At 41.1% G+C, this 20,742-nt stretch overlaps 1 protein-coding gene across 1 annotated transcript in view; it reads left to right on the plus strand.

The window, feature by feature from the left end:
- The first annotated feature begins 7,163 nt into the window (after positions 1-7,163).
- Positions 7,164-20,742, plus strand: part of LOC145391188 (uncharacterized) — a 42,426-nt gene continuing 28,847 nt past the window's right edge. The window contains exon 1 of the mRNA XM_080265869.1: positions 7,164-7,305. Coding sequence (XP_080121995.1) covers positions 7,197-7,305 — 109 coding nt within the window. The 5' untranslated portion in view covers positions 7,164-7,196. The remainder of the gene's footprint in view (positions 7,306-20,742) is intronic.

A 20,742-nucleotide genomic window follows, 5' to 3' on the forward strand; every position in this document is an offset into this window, starting at 1 on the left:
TATGCACCTTAATATCTTCTATGTAACCGATAGATTGATAAAATGATAATAGATAGCATGCATGAGAAGAGTTTGTTGTTGTTGTTGTTGTTCAGGCTCTATATTCATCTCAAACGTGAACCCGGTGGACTGCAGGCTTGAGTTTCCCCTTCTATAGCCCCCATCCTCCTTTTCGGGCAATAAGGAAGTCGTTTAGGGACGTTAGTATAACCAGGCAGTGGAGCCGCCTGGTTATATCAGTGCCACCACGTGAAGGCATCCCTCTTGAGCACTAAGGATAGTAGTGAGGTGTTTGTAGTAGTAGTAGTACTAGTAATAATAATAATAAAAAAAAAATAATAATAATAATATCTAGCCAGCCCCCTTAATCCCGTAAGGGGTGGCCACAAACATATCACCTCCTTGGCGCCCTGTCCCCCGCCATTTCACAGCCCTGCTTCCAGCTCACATCCTTCTCCCTCATATACCTCTCCACTCCATCCCTCCATAATAATAATAATAATAATACTGTAATAATAATAATAATAATAATAATGAAGTCTCCAATACAAGCCAGGGAGACTACAGCAATAATCTATCTATCTATGTATTTGCCAGACGCCATCATCCCATAAGGGGTGGCCATTCGACTCTGAGTTATTTGTTTTACAGGGAGGGGCACCAACCCTCCACCAACCCACTTGTTGACACATAGGGAGCACGTATGGTTTGGTTATATGGTTACCAGCCAGCGTTGTAAATGGTTTCTTGGCTTACAGGAAACCATTTGACTTGTCACTCAATGTAAAGCCACCTGTAAAGACAAGCAATAAGAAGTGACAGGAAAGATGGGAGAAATAGGAAGAGAGGAGGGCAGGCAGAGAAAAAGAATGATAAAGGCTAAGGAAGAAGTAGGCAGCACTGCATCAAGTGAGTGGATGATGGTCGCCACCACCTACCACTTACAACAATAATGCCATCCTAAATATATCGTACGTTCCAACAATGCCTCGAATCTCCAGAGTTATCGCTCCTTTGTGTTTTAAAAATACGGTTGACGGTTACGCCCGCTTTTGTATTTGAATATTCGGTAAAAATAATTTCAAACTAATCTGTTAAAGTAGTTGCGGGACTCTATGTAGGAAGTAACTAAATTTATTAATATATAGACAATTTACTCTCATTTAACCGCCAAAATTTAAACCAAGAAGACCTTAACGTAAAATCAGTTATCTTATTCTCATTTATTCTCAGTTACATTTACCAATTCGCCTTTATTCAGGGTTAACATAGAAAATAAGGACAAGAATTTGCAGTTAATTTGCATGTTTGTTTTTAAAGTAAGGAGTACTGAGAGGAGGAAAGAATGAGTTTTGTATTGTTTATAGTAAAGAAATGGTCGTTTGGGAGATTGGAACTCTCTCTCTCTCACTCTCTTCTTGTCAGTCTCTCATTCTCTTCTTGTCAGTCTCTCATTCTCCATCCTCTCTACGTGATCACACCATCTCAAAGTATTTCCCTTAATGGTGCCTAAATAACAAAAGGATAATATTAAGACTACACAAAATAAATCGCTACGGAAGAAGTGTTACGTAATGTTTAATGCCAAAGGGACGCACTAGACAAACAGGAAATGGTGTCATGTTTCTGTACAATTTTTTGCTTAGGAAGGAATGTTAGTAGAACGTTTGGGTACTCTCTCTCTCTCTCTCTCATACCTGCACACTTTTGCATATTTCTCCTGTGTGTGTGTGTGTGTGTGTGTGTGTTTGTGTGTGTGTGTGTGATACCTGCACACTTTTGCATATTTCTCCTCTCTCTCTCTCTCTCATACCTGCACACTTTTGCATATTTCTCCTGTGTGTGTGTGTGTGTGTGTGTGTGTGTGTGTGTGTGTCATACCAGCACACTTTTGCATATTTCTCCTCTCTCTCTCTCTCTCTCTCTCTCTCTCTCTCTCTCTCTCTCCCGCATAAAAGATACCGGACCACCGTTCAAAGTTTCAAAATTCAAAAACCAACCGTTTAGGAAGATGGCGTCCCCAAGGGCAACGGGAAGCAGGTAGTGTTGGAGTAACCGACGTCTTTTTTGAACTTCCCGCTTCCTCGAGTCAACGGATACACAGCATTTGGAGGACGCCTGGCTTGATGTGTGGCATTTTACTGAGTGTGTGTTGGAGAGAGATTAATATTGCGTGCAGATGATAGACAGAGGGATAGATATGGTTGTGTGTGTGTGTGTGTGAGAGAGAGAGAGAGAGAGAGAGAGTTTTAATACATCCAACTTTGAAATGACTCTCTCTCTCTCTCTCTGCTTTGTATTTTGTATTAATTTTGTTTTCATTGTCGTTCTACAGGTGTCCACAAAAAGCTGTCAAAATACTGTATACCGTCACTTTTATCGTCATGCTCAGTGTCCTTAATTATGCTCGGTGTGTCCTAAATTATGCTCAGTGTCTTAAATCATGCTCAGTGTGTCCTAAATCATGCTCAGTGTGTCCTAAATCATGCTCAATGTCCTAAATCATGCTCAGTGTCCTTAATCATGCTCAGTGTGTCCTAAATCATGCTCAGTGTGTCCTAAATCATGCTCAGTGTCCTTAATCATGCTCAGTGTGTCCTAAATCATGCTCAGTGTGTCCTAAATCATGCTCAGTGTCCTTAATCATGCTCAGTGTGTCCTAAATCATGCTCAGTGTCCTAAATTATGCTCAGTGTGTCCTAAATCATGCTCAGTGTCCTAAATCATGCTCAATGTGTCCTAAATCATGCTCAATGTGTCCTAAATCATGCTCAGTGTCCTAAATCATGCTCAATGTGTCCTAAATCATGCCCAATCTGTCTTAAATCATGCTCAGTGTCCTAAATTATGCTCAGTGTGTCCTAAATCATGCACATTGCGTCCTAGATCATGCTCAGTGTGTCCGTCTTGCCAAAAACTAACGCATATCATTTGTAAGTGTACTGAGTTCTCCCGTACTAATTCTTCCTCTTCCTTTTGGCACCGTGACAAACTTCATTATTGTAGGCTGCAATGTGAATTCCTTGCTCTCTCTCTCTCTCTCTCTCTCTCTCTCTCTCTCTCCAGCATCTATCACCGGACGCCTAATTTCAGTAATTTTACTTTTTCTCCGTTCTCTTCCATTCGGGTGGCTCTGTTGCTGTCTTACTCTGATAAAGCCTTTTTTTTTTTTTTTTTTAACGATATTTTTGTTTCCATTCCTCTTTAGATGATTCCATTTGTGTGCTTTAGTTTTTAGTTTTATTCTATTTTCATTCTTGTTCTGCGGCCGTCCACGAAAAGTTGACTGTCAAAGTACTGTATACCATCACTTCCTTTATCTCCTTTCCCTCTAGTATACCTGTATACCCTCTTTCTCCCCTTCTGACGCCATCGTGCTTGATATTGGTGTTTCTTTAGGAGTGTATATTGTCCTCTCTGGCCTCAGTACTGATATAAATCGCCCTTATAGTTGTTTAAAAGAACTGTGCTGATACAACCCATAGGCAACTTGTTTTCTTTATCTGCCATCCATTCTTTATTGTTGGGAGTGTTATCTTATTCAATCTTACAAATATAATGGCCTTTTCCAGCCCTCAGTCACTCTAGCTCTTTAATTCCCTGCATTTTCAAACATTTTAGGTCTCAACAGTAAGATTTTGATGTACCTTTCTGCTTATAAACCTTTCTGGCCATCGATGTGGGTTTCATGAGGGATGCGCCACACCTGATCTCAGTCCTTTTAAATCCAGGGCGAGAGACCTTTAAAAATGGCTGCTGTGTGAGGGGCGGTGCTGGTGGTGTGAGGTGGGTGTGCGTGTGAGGAGGGGCGAAGAACAAAAAGGGTGGGGTGGGTGGAGAGGGGGAAAGAAAAAGGGTGGTTGGGTGGAGAGGAGGAAGAAAAAGGGTGGGGTGGGTGGAGAGGGCGAAGAATAAGGGTGGGTGGGTGGAGAGGGGAAGAAAAAGGGTGGGATGGGTGGAGAGGAGGAAAGAAAAATGGTGGGGTGGGTGGAGAGAGGGAAAGAAAAAGGGTGGGATGGGTGGAGAGGGGGGAAGAAAAAGGGTGGGTGGGTGGAGACGAGGAAGAAAAAGGGTGGGGTGGGTGGAGAGGGGGGATGAAAAAGGGTGGGTGGGTGGGTGGAGAGGAGGAAGAAAAAGGGTGGGGTGGGTGGAGAGGGGGGAAGAAAAAGGGTGGGTGGGTGGAGAGGGGGAGAAAAAGGGTACGGTGGGTGGGGAGTGTGTGTCGGGTGGGGAGGAGGGAAGAAAAGGTGGGGTGGGTGGGGAGAAGTATGTGCGACGGGTGTGGAGCGCGGAAGAAAAAGGGTGCGGTGGGTTGGGAGGAGTGTGTGTGTGTGTGTGTGTGTGACGCGTGGGGGTGGGGGACGAAGAAGGAAAAAAGTGGGAAGGGTGGGGTGGGGGGGGAGAGTATGTGATAGGTTGGGAAGGTGGAGTCTACTTGGGTTGGTGGGCCTGTCAGAACTGTGGCGTCTCTCTCTCTCTCTCTCCATCCTGTCTACCTACCTACCTACCTTCTAATGATCTATCTACAATATTTATCTATCGGTCTGTCTAACGCCTAAAATAACCATCTCTCCATCTACCGAGTTACGTGAAATAATCTGCAAAAGGACGAAAATCATGGCCAGGTTAATGTGAAATAATAATAACACTGATATGAATAATCCCTCACTCCAGCGCTAATTTCCCATATACAGCACTCGTGTAGCGATATACAAGAGCGGACGTGTTTACAATCTTCTTTTTGTTATGCTAGGAAAGATTTCAACTGAACGCTTTGTACCAGTAAACCTTAAACAGCTTGGTAATTTTGCCCGCGAAATTCGAAAAAGGAAAGTCTGCCATGAAGGTCACACGTGTGGTTTGGCGCGTCTTTCACAGCTCTGAAGAAGAAAAAAAAAAAAAAATGAGCGCTGCCATGCGAGTATGTCGGGCGGACGATAAACAAGTGAAATTATTACTCACGCATAACAAGATTGAAGATATATGGTAGTCCTCCAATATACTTTATAAACAAAGTATTATGTTTTGAAGCGTGAACACCGCTGTGCTGTTGGCAAGAATGAAGTTTATGGCTGAATACATACCAACAACAGTATGGATGTAATGGCGACCTCCCACATCTCATAAGTATGCGTTGTGCTTTCATTATCCAGCATTGTCGATAGATGCGTGCTTTGAAACGGGTTTATAAATCTAACGCTCCATCATACCAGATACCAACATCCTGGGTCATTTTAGCTCGACAGGACTACCAACCTAAGAAACCTTCCTTTCGGGAAAAAAAAAAAAAAAAAAAAAAAAAAACTTCGAAAGGAAGGAAAAGTTTGAGGCGTCATCTTTTATCGGTATATTCCAGCTTCTTTCAGATTATTTTAATCAGCTTAGTAGTCACCTGTAGGGAAGAGGCCTAATGATGACTGCAAAAGCTGAATGAACTCCTCTGTAGATGGGAAGATTTAAAAAGTCATCGTTATGAAAGTTAAAATTCGTTTAATTTGAATGGTGAAAATAGTAAGTCATCGTACTGAAGGGGTTTAGTTCCGTTTCACCATCGGGAGGTTTAAAATAGTAAATGTAATCCTTGCGTCACTGTTAATCCACCTACCAAACCATTACACAACAGCAAAATGTCAACAACCGTCGGAAAGTAACATCATCCAGGACTCACCCACTTTTGAATTCACCCCAGCGCGCCAAACGTTATCCCTTTGAAATCTGCTGACGTCACTTTTAACCCTTTCGGTTCTATGACGCGTGTAAAATTTCGTCCATGCCATCTCGACGTATTCTTATAAACTTTTGAATCTGATGACGTCACGTAACCTTTTAAGTTCCATGACGCCATTTTAGATTTCGTTCATGCCATCTTCTGACGTATTTTTATTATTCTATTTTTACTCTTGTATGGCGCCAAGGACCTCGTTACTTTGCCATCATCTTTTTAATGTATCAGTCAACCAATCACGTGACAATTTTGCTATTTTGGGAAGGTGTTTCGTGCATAATGGATTAATGAAGGCTAGATCTAATCTCTCGATCAGAAAATTCTCTCGCATGCCCAATAAAACCGTCTGAAAGTAACAAGAATATAATAATGTATCAAACCCCTCAGTTCGGAAAATCCCCCTAAATCACTCAAATCGTCTGGAGGCAGCAAGTATAAACAAGGCGTCGCCGTACTGAAGGGGTTAATGGGTGACGCGTGTGCTGTATCTCTTCAAATCCCCGGGTTTACTACCTTCTACACGAAAGAGTTGCAAACGATCAAATATTTGTGATATTTTTAATTGTCCCTATTTTCAAGGATAATAATTGACTAGTAACCATCTTCTGCTCTTAGTTTTTGTATTTGTCCTTCTTTCTCCGTCCTTAAAAAAAAAAGTCACTTAACGGGAGGCAATTGATTACATATGAGTGCAACTCAGGGCTAGCCTTGAATAAAACGTTTGTCATTATCTCTTACAGGGACTTACAGGGATACTCAAGGTGCTTTGTAGCTTATCAGAATCACACAGAGGCCATCCTGCCACGAACGCAAGTCCCCAACAGAAAAGTGAAAATTTAAAGGTTTGTCTGTAGTCAGGACTGAACTGGAATGCTTGATCTTGTGGGTGGATCAGAGCGGACTGGATAGCGTCATATCCGGTTATTTCCGGTACGTGGGATGGCGCGAGCCGCGTACCTGAGGTACGAGAAGTTGCCGTTTTCCTCATTTTTCGTCGCGAGTATTGAGTTGTCAGACATTGAGCTGGTGTACGTTAGGAAAGGGAAGGCTGCAAGAAGTGTGTAGGCGTATTTAGACGTGCGTATGAGGTTTAATATGGTTAGTAAGATACATGGGAGTAATGGCAATACAGTTGCCAATTCCGCACCCACTCCAAGGCCACCTTTGATCTTCCAGGCATTCTTTTGTTGCCACTAGGTGAAGGGAAGGACAGAGCAGGTGTGTGATATAATTGGACCAAGGTAGGAGATAACAGTGTTTTATTTATACCTTGGCGGTAGACGTGACAGGCAACTCAAGCGCGCAGCCAAACCAAAACGTAAGCCAAATCGCGCCGAGGGTGTGACGTCAGTAGCTTGTGAGAAGCCGTGGTGGGTGGACGTGCGATTTTGCTCCCGCTTAGTGACTGAACTCGATATCGTTTCCCAGTCAGACGATTCTTGAACTTTGGGGCTTTATTACATCGAGTGACATGATCGTTACAACTAATGGTACAGTAGAAAGCGATCAGGACGTCAACATGACCATTAGTTCACCAATTGTTCAGTTATTAAGGCGATGCAATTCCTTCTTCACGCAAGGTAATGTTCAGTTGTATGATTTTGTAGTTCGGTGTTCGCTGTATGATTACGTTTTTTTTTTTTTTTTTTTTTTTTTTTTTTAAGAGATTTTGTCAGGAGGGGAATATTATTTTGCAGCGTTACTGTTGATGTTGGGTGATGAAATAGTGCGGAAGGTTTGAGAGAGAGAGAGAGAGAGAGAGAGAGCTTGTTACGTCATGTTCTGGGTTGGGGAGAGCAGGTAGATGAAAGCAGTAGGGCTCTCTCTCTGTTATTTGAAGGCATCGTAATTATCTGTTAACGGAAATTGCTAGTTAATCGCTCATCTTCCATGTCAGTCAATCTATCTACCCACCTATCTATCGTTGTATCTATCTGTCCTAAATAGATCTTATAAAATAGTTTTAATTATTTACAAGTGCTCTTACTAGTGTTGTTCTACCTGTTTTTGTAATATTGTAATTTTATCGAGACTACGTTTTTTATTTTTCGTAAGTCCAACATTAATGAAAAAATTGGAAAATCTAGCGTACCGTAACATTATTATTATTATTATAATTATTTGTTTACATTTGTTTCAGGTTTCTTACAAGATGACTAAAATTACTAAATTATTTAGGTCAGGAATTTAGGCCAGTGTATGACGATACACACAAACACACACACACACACACACACACATACAGTATATGTATGATAAAAATGGTTTAAAACGGGACAGTACGAGCTTGACTCATTCCTGTAAAGATACAATTAGGTAAGAATCTCTCTCTTGGTCAGTAACGTACGATATTGCGTCAGAATTTCGCCAAGGTCATTGTTCGGCTTCGTACATTGCCACGCGATTGAGGTACTGTATTTGATTTTTTAATTCGTTTGTGCTTCACTTAATTATGTTTCTGATTTGCAAGTGTCATTTGCTTATTTATTATTGTTTTTTATATTTTGTTTATTGTATTTATTAGCTTATTTGGGTTTATTAATGTATTCTATTTTTTTTATTGTTTGTTTTTATATAGCTTTATCGTCTGGTTCATTCATTTATTCAGCTTAATTCATTTAGTTAAGTATTTTTTCTTTTTATTCATCAGCATACGTTTGTATGTCATTCATTTATCGATATGGTGCTTGTGTTAATACAGCACCGTGATTCCGTGTATTTATTCCATGATGTATTTTTGTTTACAAGTCTTTCAGCGTGTCCCATATTTTTAGCTTGTAGTGTATTATGTAGCCCAGAGTACCGTATAGCATTGTAGTTCCTTTCATAACACTTCTTTACCAGCTTCATAGTGTAGTGTTAGTCTGTGTTACAATTCACTGCTCAAGATGGAGAGATGGCAGTTTTAGGTCAGGTTTAAGTGAAAGGAGTATAGTTGAAGTGGTAAGTGAGGAAGTATAGGGTTAATCAGTAGAGGTGATAAGATTACTGTGTTGAGGATTAGCGCTATCAGTAATTATGTGGATAATAATATTCTCCTGAGGCTTACTGATAACACACACACACACATACACACACACACACACACACACACACGCACGCACGCACGCGCACACACACATACACACACGCACGCACGCGCGCGCACACACACACACACACACACACACACACACACACACACACACACACACACACACACACCTGAAGAAGAAGAAACTGGGAGCAGGATGTATGTAGAAGGAAGTAGGTGCATGGTGGAGGAGGCTGTGTGTCGTGGTTAGTAGTAGGCATGTGTATGGGTGGGTGTATGCGAGTGGGAGGATTAAATATGTAAGCTAACCTTGTGTGTGTGTGTGTGTGTTCTTACCTAATTGTATCTTCACAGGAACGAGTCAAGCTCGTACTGTCCTGTGTATTAAACCATTTTTATCATACGTATCCTTAAATTTATGAATTGTTTTGACACTATCATTCGGTAGTGCATTCCACTGATCAGTTGGCCTGTTTGGGAAACTGAATTTCCTTACGCCGTGATCACCTCTTTTTATAAAGTTTTTTGCAGTGTCCTCTTGCTGATGCTTCCTCATAGGTCAGTGGTTTCCAACCTTTTCTAATTCTCGCCTCCCCCCCCTTCACTGAATGAAACGTTCCCTGCGCCCCCCTTCCTCAAATACTGTATTTTACTGGCATAGTTGGCACATGTCCATAAATATCTTAATCTTTGAAATTGTTTATATATTCAGATAACTAGATTTCATATGCATATCTGAAATATTTTCTCCATATTTAGAAATTACTGAAGTCCATCATAATTCATAGTTTTCAAATAAATTACCTCTTTATCAAACCTTCGGCCCCCCCCCCCAGGCAGCCCTTCGTGCCCCCCTAAGGGGGCGCGCCCGACAGGTTGGAGACCACTGCCATGGTTAAATATTCATTAGTCTATTTTCTCCTCCCCTGAGATGCATTTTTATAACATAATCATGTTTTTTTTTTCTCTCTCCTGTCGTGTTGGTAGATTCAGTTTCTCTAGTCTTTCTTCGTATCTTAGATCCCTTAAGCTTGCTACCCATCTTGTAGCGGCCGTTTGTACTTTTCAAACTTATCTATGTGCTTTTTGAGATGAGGATTCCAGGCTACTGATGCAAACTCCAGGGTTGGGCTGATGAATAATGTTGTTATCTATTTCAGCATGTCTTCATTTATGTACCATGTGAATGCTGTTCTCATATTTGCTAGCAGTGTACCGTATACATGTTTCTTACCTTCTCACTGATGTGGTCAGCCAGAGATAATCTGTTACTGATAATCACACCGAGGTCCTTCTTCTGTATGTGTAGGGTTTTACTTCCCAACTTATAATCCCAATCTCGTCTTTCTCCACTTTTTCCAATCTTAATTACATGACACTTGTCCACATTGAATTCCATTTGCCATATATTACTCCATTCATAAAGTTTATTTAATTCTTCTTGTAGCTCTCTACACGAGTCTGTGTTAGTAATTCTCCATTGTATTTTTGCATCATCGGGGAACATACTTAGATACCTTTCACATCCAGTGTTACTGTCTTGTCATTTATATACGGTACGCTAAAAACATAATTGGTCCCAGCACTGAGCCCTGTGGAACTCCGGTAGTCACTTCCCTCCATGATGAGTAATGTCCCCTTAGTACTGTTCTCATTTCCCTTTTTCTGAGAAAATCTTGCATCCAGCAGTACCTACAGTTTGTCTCGGATTCCTCCTTGGTGGTACAGTTTCCATGAGAGTCTTTGGTGCGGTACTCTGTCAAATGCTTTCTTGAAATCTAAATAGATACTGTCCACCCACCCTTCTCTTTTTTGTAATGTTTCTGCAACTCTCTCATAGTAGCTTAGTAGCACATGATTTTCCCCTCTCTGAAACCAAACTGCCTTTCTGTTATCATATTGTGTTCTAGATGGTTTACCCAAACTTCATCATTTTTCCAGTATCTTACAATATTGGTTAGTGATACCGTACTGGTCGGTAGTTGAGTGGATTTTTTTCTATTCCCTTTCTTGAAGAGGGGAGCATATGTTTAATTTCTTCCAAATATCATGTAGTTTACCTTGACCTTAGGATTCCTTGAATATTAAAGATATTGGTTTACTTAACTCCTTTGCACACTCGTGTAGCACCCAGCATAAAATTTCGTCAGGACCATTTGCTTTTCCTTTGTCTAATTTACTTAACTCCTCCAGTGTGTGTGTGTGTGTGTGTGTGTGTGAGGGAGGATGTAGGATAACCTATGACTTACGTGTAGGAGAGGGGAGTGGGAGTTGTGTGTGGGTGGGTATATGCGAGTGGGAGGAAGGATGTAGTCTGACCTATGATCTATGTGTGCGTAGGAGGGAGGGAAGTTTGTGTGGGTGTGGGTGTATGCGAGTGGGAGGGAGGATATTGTAGGTTAACTTATGGCCTGTGTTTGTGGGAAGGAAGAGAGGATGAGATGGCGGATGTGTGGAAGGAAGGATGAGAGAGAGAGAGGAACCGATGTTAGAAAGCAAGAAGGTAGTCCCTTCACACGAGGGCCTTTCCTAAGAAAAATAAATAGCGCCAGAATAAGACAAACATCATCATGCTGAAGGGATTAAAGGGCTTTGCTGAGAGAGAGAGAGAGAGAGAGAGAGAGAGAGAGAGAGAGAGCAACATCGAACGGTACCAGACGGCAGTATTGATCACAGGGAGTGCAGCTTCGTCCTCGACAGATTCGGCAAAATCCCTCACCATTTCCTCTATTTCCGCTTAATTAACAGACTTACTCATTAAAACCTGTAATTACTAACCAAGTAATTTAAACACGAACGTAATCATGTGCATTTAAAAGATAGCCGAAATAAGCCGAGAGTGTACCTTTGATGTTGTTACCGTGATGACCTTGAACCGAAAGTTGTTTAATGTTTACACTGACGTTTGACTACAAATCCGTCTAGGTGAGTTTGATATGAATTTCGGATTGTAGGACTGACTGTGTGTGTGTGTGTGTGTGTGTGTGTGTGTGTGTGTCGGTATTTTGACTGATATTACGTACTTTTTTTTTTTTTCAAGCTTGGTGTGGACTTTGATTAGACTGTTGGCTCCCTTTTTTTAAATATATATTTTTCCTACCAGTACAGTCGGTTAATTTGCAGCTCACGAACATCCCCAGCCCCTTTCATCTCAGGACATGGCCAGGTGTAGTCAGATTGGAGGGTTGATTTGACTAGTAACCAAGGAGACTACCTCATAACTAAGGCACAATATATAAAGTACCAAACACCACAAAGGAAAGAAACACAGCAATAAAACTACACACAGTTGAGTTGCACAGTTCCGTTAGATGAAAACAAATCGCCCAGATAAAAGAATTGAATTATAGCTTTAATTATCAACGGACATTCGTGATTGAAAGCTGTTTAAATACCGGTATAGTTCTATTCATTTAACTTGGCCCAGATTTTCGTCCGTTTGCAGCGTATTTCCTGTACGATAATGCTACGGTTGTACCTACTTTTTCCATAACACTTCTTCGTGACTAGTTCTTGGTAACTCTTACAGTTCAGCATTCAAGGTGGAGGGATGGCAGTTTTAGGCCAGGTAAAAGTGAAAGGAGTATAGACAGTGTTGAAAATGTCACAGGGGTAATGTAATTAGAGGTAAACTGGAAAATCAGGTGAAATCAAGTTTTCAAAATAGTGTTGGAATTTGGTGCGCCTTTTTTTTTCCTTTTTCTTTTCTTTTTCTTTTCTTGAAGGGGAAACTTAACAGGATCCTTTGATTCACTATTAGCTGAAAGAAATCGTGCAGCGTTAACTGATATATAATACTAGAGTTGTCCCGAACGTGAAAGGGTTAACGAGCATATTTATTAGGCTCGTATGTTTCACTGTTAGCTGAATTAATTGGTCTGTTGTTAACTGATATAAAATACTAGAGTTGTCCCGAATATGGAAGGGTTAAAGAACATCATTAAGCTCCTATGACTCAGCTGAATATATTGGTCTGTCGTTAACTGATAAAAGTCCTAGAGTTGCCCCGGCATGAAAGGGTTGATGGTGAAAACATCTATCAGGGTGCCATAAATCACTCAGCTAAATAAAATCGTGTGGCTTGGATAGCTTACTAGAGTTGTGCCAGCCATGAAAGGGTTAAATTATACAATTATATACACTATCATTACATTTGTGACACGTTCAGGTGAATAAAACACTGACATTAGCTTAAATGAAAGTGTTAATAGAGTTGGTCTGACCGTGAAGGGAGTTACCCACATTAAAGACTTGCATATAGTGTATTCATTCTGCCTTTCAAACGGTTTTATCCTTTGTGTGTGTGTGTGTGTGAGAGAGAGAGAGAGAGAGAGAGAGAGAGAGAGAGAGAGAGAGAGAAAAAACGAGTTAGGTAGCAAACGAATTAAGCAGCGTTGGAACTTATATATTTTTTTCCTCCAACCGGTTTAACTTAACATAATAGACATCGTGCGTCGAAGTGAATGGAGCCGTGTCCCATCCCATTCATTCTAATTCCGGACGATTTTATGAAGCTTGGGGGTAATCTCAGAGGGTTAGGAAGTCGATTTTTTTATTATTGATGCAGCCTTCAGACAATTTTTTCCCCATCTTGCAGTGGAGGGAATCAATTTTGTGGCTGGGTTGAATGTTAGGTAACCAGTTCTATGTACCATCTGACGATTTTAGCCTTCTTGGGTTAAATCGCATGCAGGTAGGGGTTACGGTACACTTTATATTGATGCTGTAGCGGAGGGAATTAAAATTGTGGCTCCAGACGGTTTTATCTAGGGGTAAATCGCATAGTGGTAGGGGTTAGGGTACATTATATCCTGATGCTGCCCCCAGACGATTTTACTCAGCCGGCATGAGAGACGATTTTTGTGGGTGTGTAGAGGGTTAGGTAAGCGATGGAGGTGGGGAGGAAGGAGTTGGTAGAGTGCAAGGTGTTAGGTAATGCTGACGTCTTAAAGGGACCTTGGGGGAGTAGGGTAAGGGTCACTGTGTAGAGGGGAGTGCTGGTGGAAGAATGATGTTGGTAGTAATGGTGATAGAATGATGTTGGTAGTAATGGTGGTAGAATGATGTTGGTAGTAATGGTGGTAGAATGATGTTGGTAGTAATGGTGGTAGAATGATGTTGGTAGTAATGGTGGTAGAATGATGTTGGTAGTAATGGTGGTGGTAGAATGATGTTGGTAGTAATGGTGGTAGAATGATGTTGGTAGTAATGGTGGTGGTAGAATGATGTTGGTAGTAATGGTGGTGGTAGAATGATGTTGGTAGTAATGGTGGTAGAATGATGTTGGTAGTAATGGTGGTGGTAGAATGATGTTGGTAGTAATGGTGGTGGTAGAATGATGTTGGTAGTAATGGTGGTGGTAGAATGATGTTGGTAGTAATGGTGGTAGAATGATGTTGGTAGTAATGGTGGTGGTAGAATGATGTTGGTAGTAATGGTGGTGGTAGAATGATGTTGGTAGTAATGGTGGTGGTAGAATGATGTTGGTAGGAATGGCGGTGGTAGAATGATGTTGGTAGTAATGGTGGTGGTAGAATGATGTTGGTAGTAATGGTGGTGGTAGAATGATGTTGGTAGTAATGGTGGTGGTAGAATGATGTTGGTAGTAATGGTGGTGGTAGAATGATGTTGGTAGTAATGGTGGTGGTAGAATGATGTTGGTAGTAATGGTGGTGGTAGAATGATGTTGGTAGTAATGGTGATGGTAGAATGATGTTGGTAGTAATGGTGGTGGTAGAATGATGTTGGTAGTAATGGTGGTAGAATGATGTTGGTAGTAATGGTGGTGGTAGAATGATGTTGGTAGTAATGGTGGTGGTAGAATGATGTTGGTAGTAATGGTGGTGGTAGAATGATGTTGGTAGTAATGGTGGTGGTAGAATGATGTTGGTAGTAATGGTGGTAGAATGATGTTGGTAGTAATGGTGGTAGAATGATGTTGGTAGTAATGGTGATGGTAGAATGATGTTGGTAGTAATGGTGATGGTAGAATGATGTTGGTAGTAATGGTGATGGTAGAATGATGTTGGTAGTAATGGTGGTGGTAGAATGATGTTGGTAGTAATGGTGGTAGAATGATGTTGGTAGTAATGGTGGTAGAATGATGTTGGTAGTAATGGTGGTAGAATGATGGTAGTAATGGTGGTGGTAGAATGATACTGGTAGTGGGAATGGTGGTGGTGTCGCTTATGATGGTATGGTAGTAGGGGTAGCTTAGTAATATTCATGGTCGTACCTTACATTAATTGCACCGTAGTATTAAAAACAGTCATGGTAATAGTAGTGGTAGTAACGGTGTAGTAGTAGTAGTAGTAGTAATATTTGTAGTAGTAGTGCGGTAGTAATATTTGTAGTAGTAGTAATATTTGTTATAGTAGTAGTAATAGTATTTGTTGTAGTAGTAGTGATAATATTTGTTACTGCAGTAGTATTTGTTGTAGTGGTAATATTTGTTACAGTAGTAGTAATAGTATTTGTTGTAGTAGTAGTGATAATATTTGTTGCAGTAGTAGAATTTGTTGTAGTACGGTAGTAGTAGTTACGGTGTAGTAGTAGTAAACGGTGTGTGATAGATGCCATAAAACAGGGACCTTGAAGAACAGGATCTCACAAGGATCATTTTTGTGTAGTGTTGGTGGTAATATATTCGGTAGTGACAGGTATTGTGTTTGCTAGGTAGTGACAGGTACCGTATTGTGTTTGCTAGGTAGTGACAGGTACCGTATTGTGTTTGCTAGGTAGTGACAGGTACCGTATTGTGTTTGCTAGGTAGTGACAGGTACCGTATTGTGTTTGCTAGGTAGTGACAGGTACCGTATTGTGTTTGCTAGGTAGTGACAGGTACCGTATTGTGTTTACTAGGTAGTGACAGGTACCGTATTGTGTTTGCTGGGTAGTGACAGGTACCGTATTGTGTTTGCTGGGTAGTGACAGGTACCGTATTGTGTTTGCTGGGTAGTGACAGGTACCGTATTGGGTTTGCTGGGTAGTGACAGGTACCGTATTGGGTTTGCTGGGTAGTGACAGGTACCGTATTGGGTTTGCTGGGTAGTGACAGGTACCGTATTGGGTTTGCTGGGTAGTGACAGGTACCGTATAGGGTTTGCTGGGTAGTGACAGGTACCGTATTGGGTTTGCTGCGGTGACTCTTTTGTCCACCAACACTGTGCCAGAATTGAACCCCGGACAGTCAGATAGCATTCCACTGCGCCATTGTCAAGTAAAATCAACCCCATCTCACCAAGGTTTGCCAAGAAGAGGTTGTAAAAGGTGAATGAAAGAGCTGATATTCCTGCCACATAACAAGTTCATGAAATCACAGGGATAGGTGTAGCAGTATTTTATTTATTTCATTATTACCGAATTACTTGGCGGATGCAGTGGTAGACCTTGTTTTTTTTTTTTGTGTTAAGGTTTTTTGTCTATTACAGAGAACATGAGTAGGCTACCTGGTACAGCTTGGGCTAGGCGTGTGAATTGTTTTAAAAGGTCAGAGGGCATTTCTGGTCTTACTACTGTAGGTTGATTGGAATATTTTACTATTAACATTGTGGTAAAGAATCTAAAGTATCAACAAAACAAAGAACACCACATACCTGGTACCGTAAATCTTCTCATTTAACGATTGGTATCAAAGCCCCAGATAAAACAGCATAGAGGTGCACACAACTTAGAAAACAGCACAAGCAGCTTATATGGTAAAGATTACAGCAACAGACAACGTAAATAGCATGTTGAATTATGTACAGCACAGGGCAAAGCCTACTGAATAGCAGAAGATTGCTGTTGTACCATAACCTTGGTCTCTCTGACCTGCAGCTGCTTCTGTGGGGCCGTCCTACAGGTGGCCTACAGTACAATCAATACATACACTTTACAGGGACCCGGCTCTTCCATGTGGTAGACCGCCCCACTCGGGACGGACCAGGGACCTTCCCACTGCAAGGTGCTGTGAAATTGGTTTGGCGCCCGTGTGAGCGCTGCAGCTGCTCCACCTAGGGTGCGCAACGCCACCATTTGTAGACTCACACTGGGTAGCAGTAGACAGCAGAAAAAACAACAACAACAACAACAACAACAACAAACAGCATACCGGTAGGCTAATGAAAACACTATAGAGGAAAGCACCAACAACCAGTAGGCCTATGCGATTGCACTTCATCATCATCATCATCATCATTATCCGGACCTCCTTTCCCACCCTAGGGCAGGGTGAGGATTAGCAACGTCCAGACAACCCAAGTTTGCCCACTCCATTGGGCCACGCTTCCTTTCATTCATCATTCAAGCCACCATAATCCTGGCTCTATCTGATACGCCAAAAACATTCATCACATTCTGTGGCTTCACATAAACGTATCCGATAGTCAATCCGGACGCTGTCATGTTAAAAAGGGGTGTCAAATCCCTGATCGTGCATTTCTCCTCACAACATTCATCCACCCAGCTTGATCTCTTGTCAGTTCCCTAGTGTCACGATCGTCCGTACCTCTCTTCCTCACACACTCATCCACCATATCTCTCCACCTTCTCCTTGGCCTACCTCGCCTCCTCCCTGCATCAAATTCTCCCAGATATACCTTTTTCACCTCCTTATTGTTATTCATTCCATCCTCAGACCATACCATCTCAGTACACTCACTTCGATTGTGGTGTCCACAGATTTCCTCACTCAGCGCCTTTCACGAATCACATTATTTCGTATCCTATCCAGTCTGTACTCCACATACATTCCTCAGCAGTCCCATCTCCACTGCTCTTACTCTTGACTTTTCATTTTCATGCACACCATAGTCTCAGATGCATATGTTAAAGTTGGCACCAACACTCCTTCATTTAAGCCTTGCGCAGCTGCAACACTCAAGCCTCTGTTTCTTATCAAGGCTTTCATTGCACCAGCTACTTTCCTTCCTTGTGTCAATCTACTTTCCATTTCGTTGACGCATTTTCTTCTCTTCTACGATTGCACCTATATCAGTAAGTACAACACCAGACAAACAAGTCGGAAGAGCACACGGAACAGCAGAGCGTAATACAAAGCTGAACATCACAACAGAACAAGCATACGGCACTGTAGCGCGTAAAACAAGAATTAGTAGACACTGGATAGCACAAGAAAGAACACGAACGGTAGCACCACAAAATATAGCACAAATTGAACACGGAGAAACACGGATTAGTGAAAATGAGGCAGTACAAAGGAGAGCACTGATTCGAGAGTACACACAGCATTAAATAAAGTACCAAACACCACTAGAGAAACAAACACAACAGCAAAGACAAACACAGCAACAAAACTAGACATGAAAACACAGAGAAGCACAGATTAGTACAAAGGAAACATCCAGTAGTACACAGAATAGAACAGGGCAGCACATGGTAACAGAATAAGACTTAACGCCATATAACACACACAACATAATTAGAGAGCGAAAGAGAGCAAGTAGAGAGGAGTGTGTAGTTAGAGAGCAAGTGTGTCAGGGTCTAGCGGCAGCCAAGGTCAGATAGCGGAGGCGTGTGTGTGAGGAGGGGGTGGGGGGTAGCAGGTGTTTTGTGTGTGTGTGTGTGTGAGAGAGAGAGAGAGAGGTAGCAGGTGTTTGTGTGTGTGTGTGTGTGTGTGTGTGAGAGAGAGAGAGAGAGCAGTTTGTGTGTGTGTCTTTAGGAGGGCTGTGTTCGTTGGTTTGTGTGGATAATTCTTGTAAATTAATTACTGACACAATAGCATTTGGTGTGTGTGTGTGTGTGTGTGTGTGTGTGTGTGTGTGTGTGTGTGTGTGTGTTTAGGAGGGCTGTGTTCGTTGATTTGTATGGATAACTCTTGTAAATTAAATACTGACACAATAGCATTTGGTGTGTGTGTGTGTGTGTGTGTGTGTGTGTTAAGGTAATTTATATTGGTGTGTGGATAATCCTTGTTAATTTAATACTGATATAGCGTTTGTTTTTTTTGGTACGATAGCAGTAAATTAAGCAGCATTGCAGTACGTATAACCCTACACTCGGTAGCCACTGCAAAATACCCAACGAACCTGTTTCATAAGGACAATATATGGCTTGCTTGTGGTGCATCCTATCTAGTAGTATCATGTAAACATTTAGGTGGTGGTGAATTAATATATAGGGATATTTACGAAGCTTCAGGGGTCATTTAGGATATACACGATGATCGGTAAATAGAAAAAACTAGAAACTCGTGTGGAAGTGGCTTTTGTGTTGCGTGTACGGCTCGGGTGGCTAGTGTGGACGTGGTTGTGTCATATGCAGCAGGAAATCAATAAAGGCTGCAAGGCTGATACTGAGAACACCGAGCCACCCCCACACCAGGGAGAAATCGCACCCTCTGTTATCACCTCCGTCATACGTTATATTTTTTGTGATTAGGCACGTATTCTTGTAGAGTAAGGAGGTTCCCTAACACCTGTACCTTAGCGACTTATATTTGGATGTGACTGGTTAATATCCTTTTGTATATACGTTATTTACAGCATGCAGTGTATGGCGATATTAGAAGGAATTACGTAACACAGAAGAGGACAGTAAGGTGTTATAAAATAAATCGCTTAGAAAAAGGTGTTTGGGAGCTTCCTCAGCCCACGAGAATACGGGCCCTAGAGTACACTGGCTTGTAACTTATTGTATTTACTGTACCGTATGTCATGAGGGGGTTAAGGGGTGCAATATTAGTACCCTGGCAGTCAGATGTACCTTCTTATAATTACTGTACCGTTTGTCGTGGGGTTGAATTGGTTAAGTGGTACGGAATGAAGAGCTTAACAAGGAGAATGAGATGGCGTGACCTGAACTGAGAATAGCCGCGTTGGACTTGACTTAATTAGGCTTAAAAATGTAGCCCTGTTTACTTTGGCTGCCTGTCACAAGGGATGGATGCTTAGGTGAATATACGGCAAAGGACGCTGTGTATAGTGTCTCTTTGCAAGGCTGGGGTCAGTTCATTTTTGTCAATGCCAGTTCAGAATAAAACTTGAACTAATCGGTTCCAGTTCAATACAGTTCATTCGAAAAAAGAAACCTCCAGTTCAATTCAGTCCATTATGGTCGAAATGAACTTGTAAATCTTAAATACATTTATTTAAAACACATGAATTATGCAGGAAATAGTTTCTCAATTAAATGAAAATTAATATAAATTTAATAGGTTGCTTCACGATATATTTTTAACTTTTTTGTTATAGCAAACTATATTTTACTGTTTATCTGAATATATTGTAAGTTAATTATTGTACAGTAATGAATTCGCATATTACAGTATAAAATATTTGATCAGTTCAGTCATCAGATCATATCATCTCATTGATGTCAGTTCCAATTCAAGTCATTTAATTATATTTTTATGCTTTTCTCATTCCAATTCAATTTAATTCACATTTTTTAACAATCAATTCCAATTCAGTTCAATTCATAATTGACCCCAGCCCTGTTTGTCTGGTTTGGAAGAATGGCAAATTTTATCTTGTCTGATCTTAATTTGCACCTTTCTCTCTCTCTCTCTCTCTCTCTCTCTCTCTCTCTTTGCCTCCAGATGATTTTTAGTCAACTTAGGGAAGACGTCAGGCTTTAAAGGGAACGTCAGCGATTCGACAACTATTTCTTAGATACATAAAACCATTTCAAGATGGGCATAAAATCTAAGGACATTATTGGAGTGAGTGTATTAAAGCGATAAGGATAACTCTAATCTAAGCACTAAACTAATCCAGTCTTCACATACCTCAATCCCGCTTTAAGATAACAAAGAAATTAGATCCGGTACAATTTTCATCTTGTGTCGTACCAGTAAGAGACAAGCTAATCAGTCCTCCTTACCAGTTTATATTTTTCTTGTGGATTTTAAACTGTCTTGCTTATTTATGCAGAGTTTGGGGTTAAAAAATAGGTAAAGACACAAAAAGGTAATCGCACTGAAGAGGTGGGCTTAAATAATACGTAAATAACAGGTAAGGACTCAAAAAGGTAATCGTCCTGA

This window comes from Coenobita brevimanus, chromosome 17 (assembly GCF_032717465.1).
Source record: "Coenobita brevimanus isolate Jiangsu-jjx chromosome 17, ASM3271746v2, whole genome shotgun sequence".
Taxonomy (NCBI): Eukaryota; Metazoa; Arthropoda; class Malacostraca; order Decapoda; family Coenobitidae; genus Coenobita; species Coenobita brevimanus.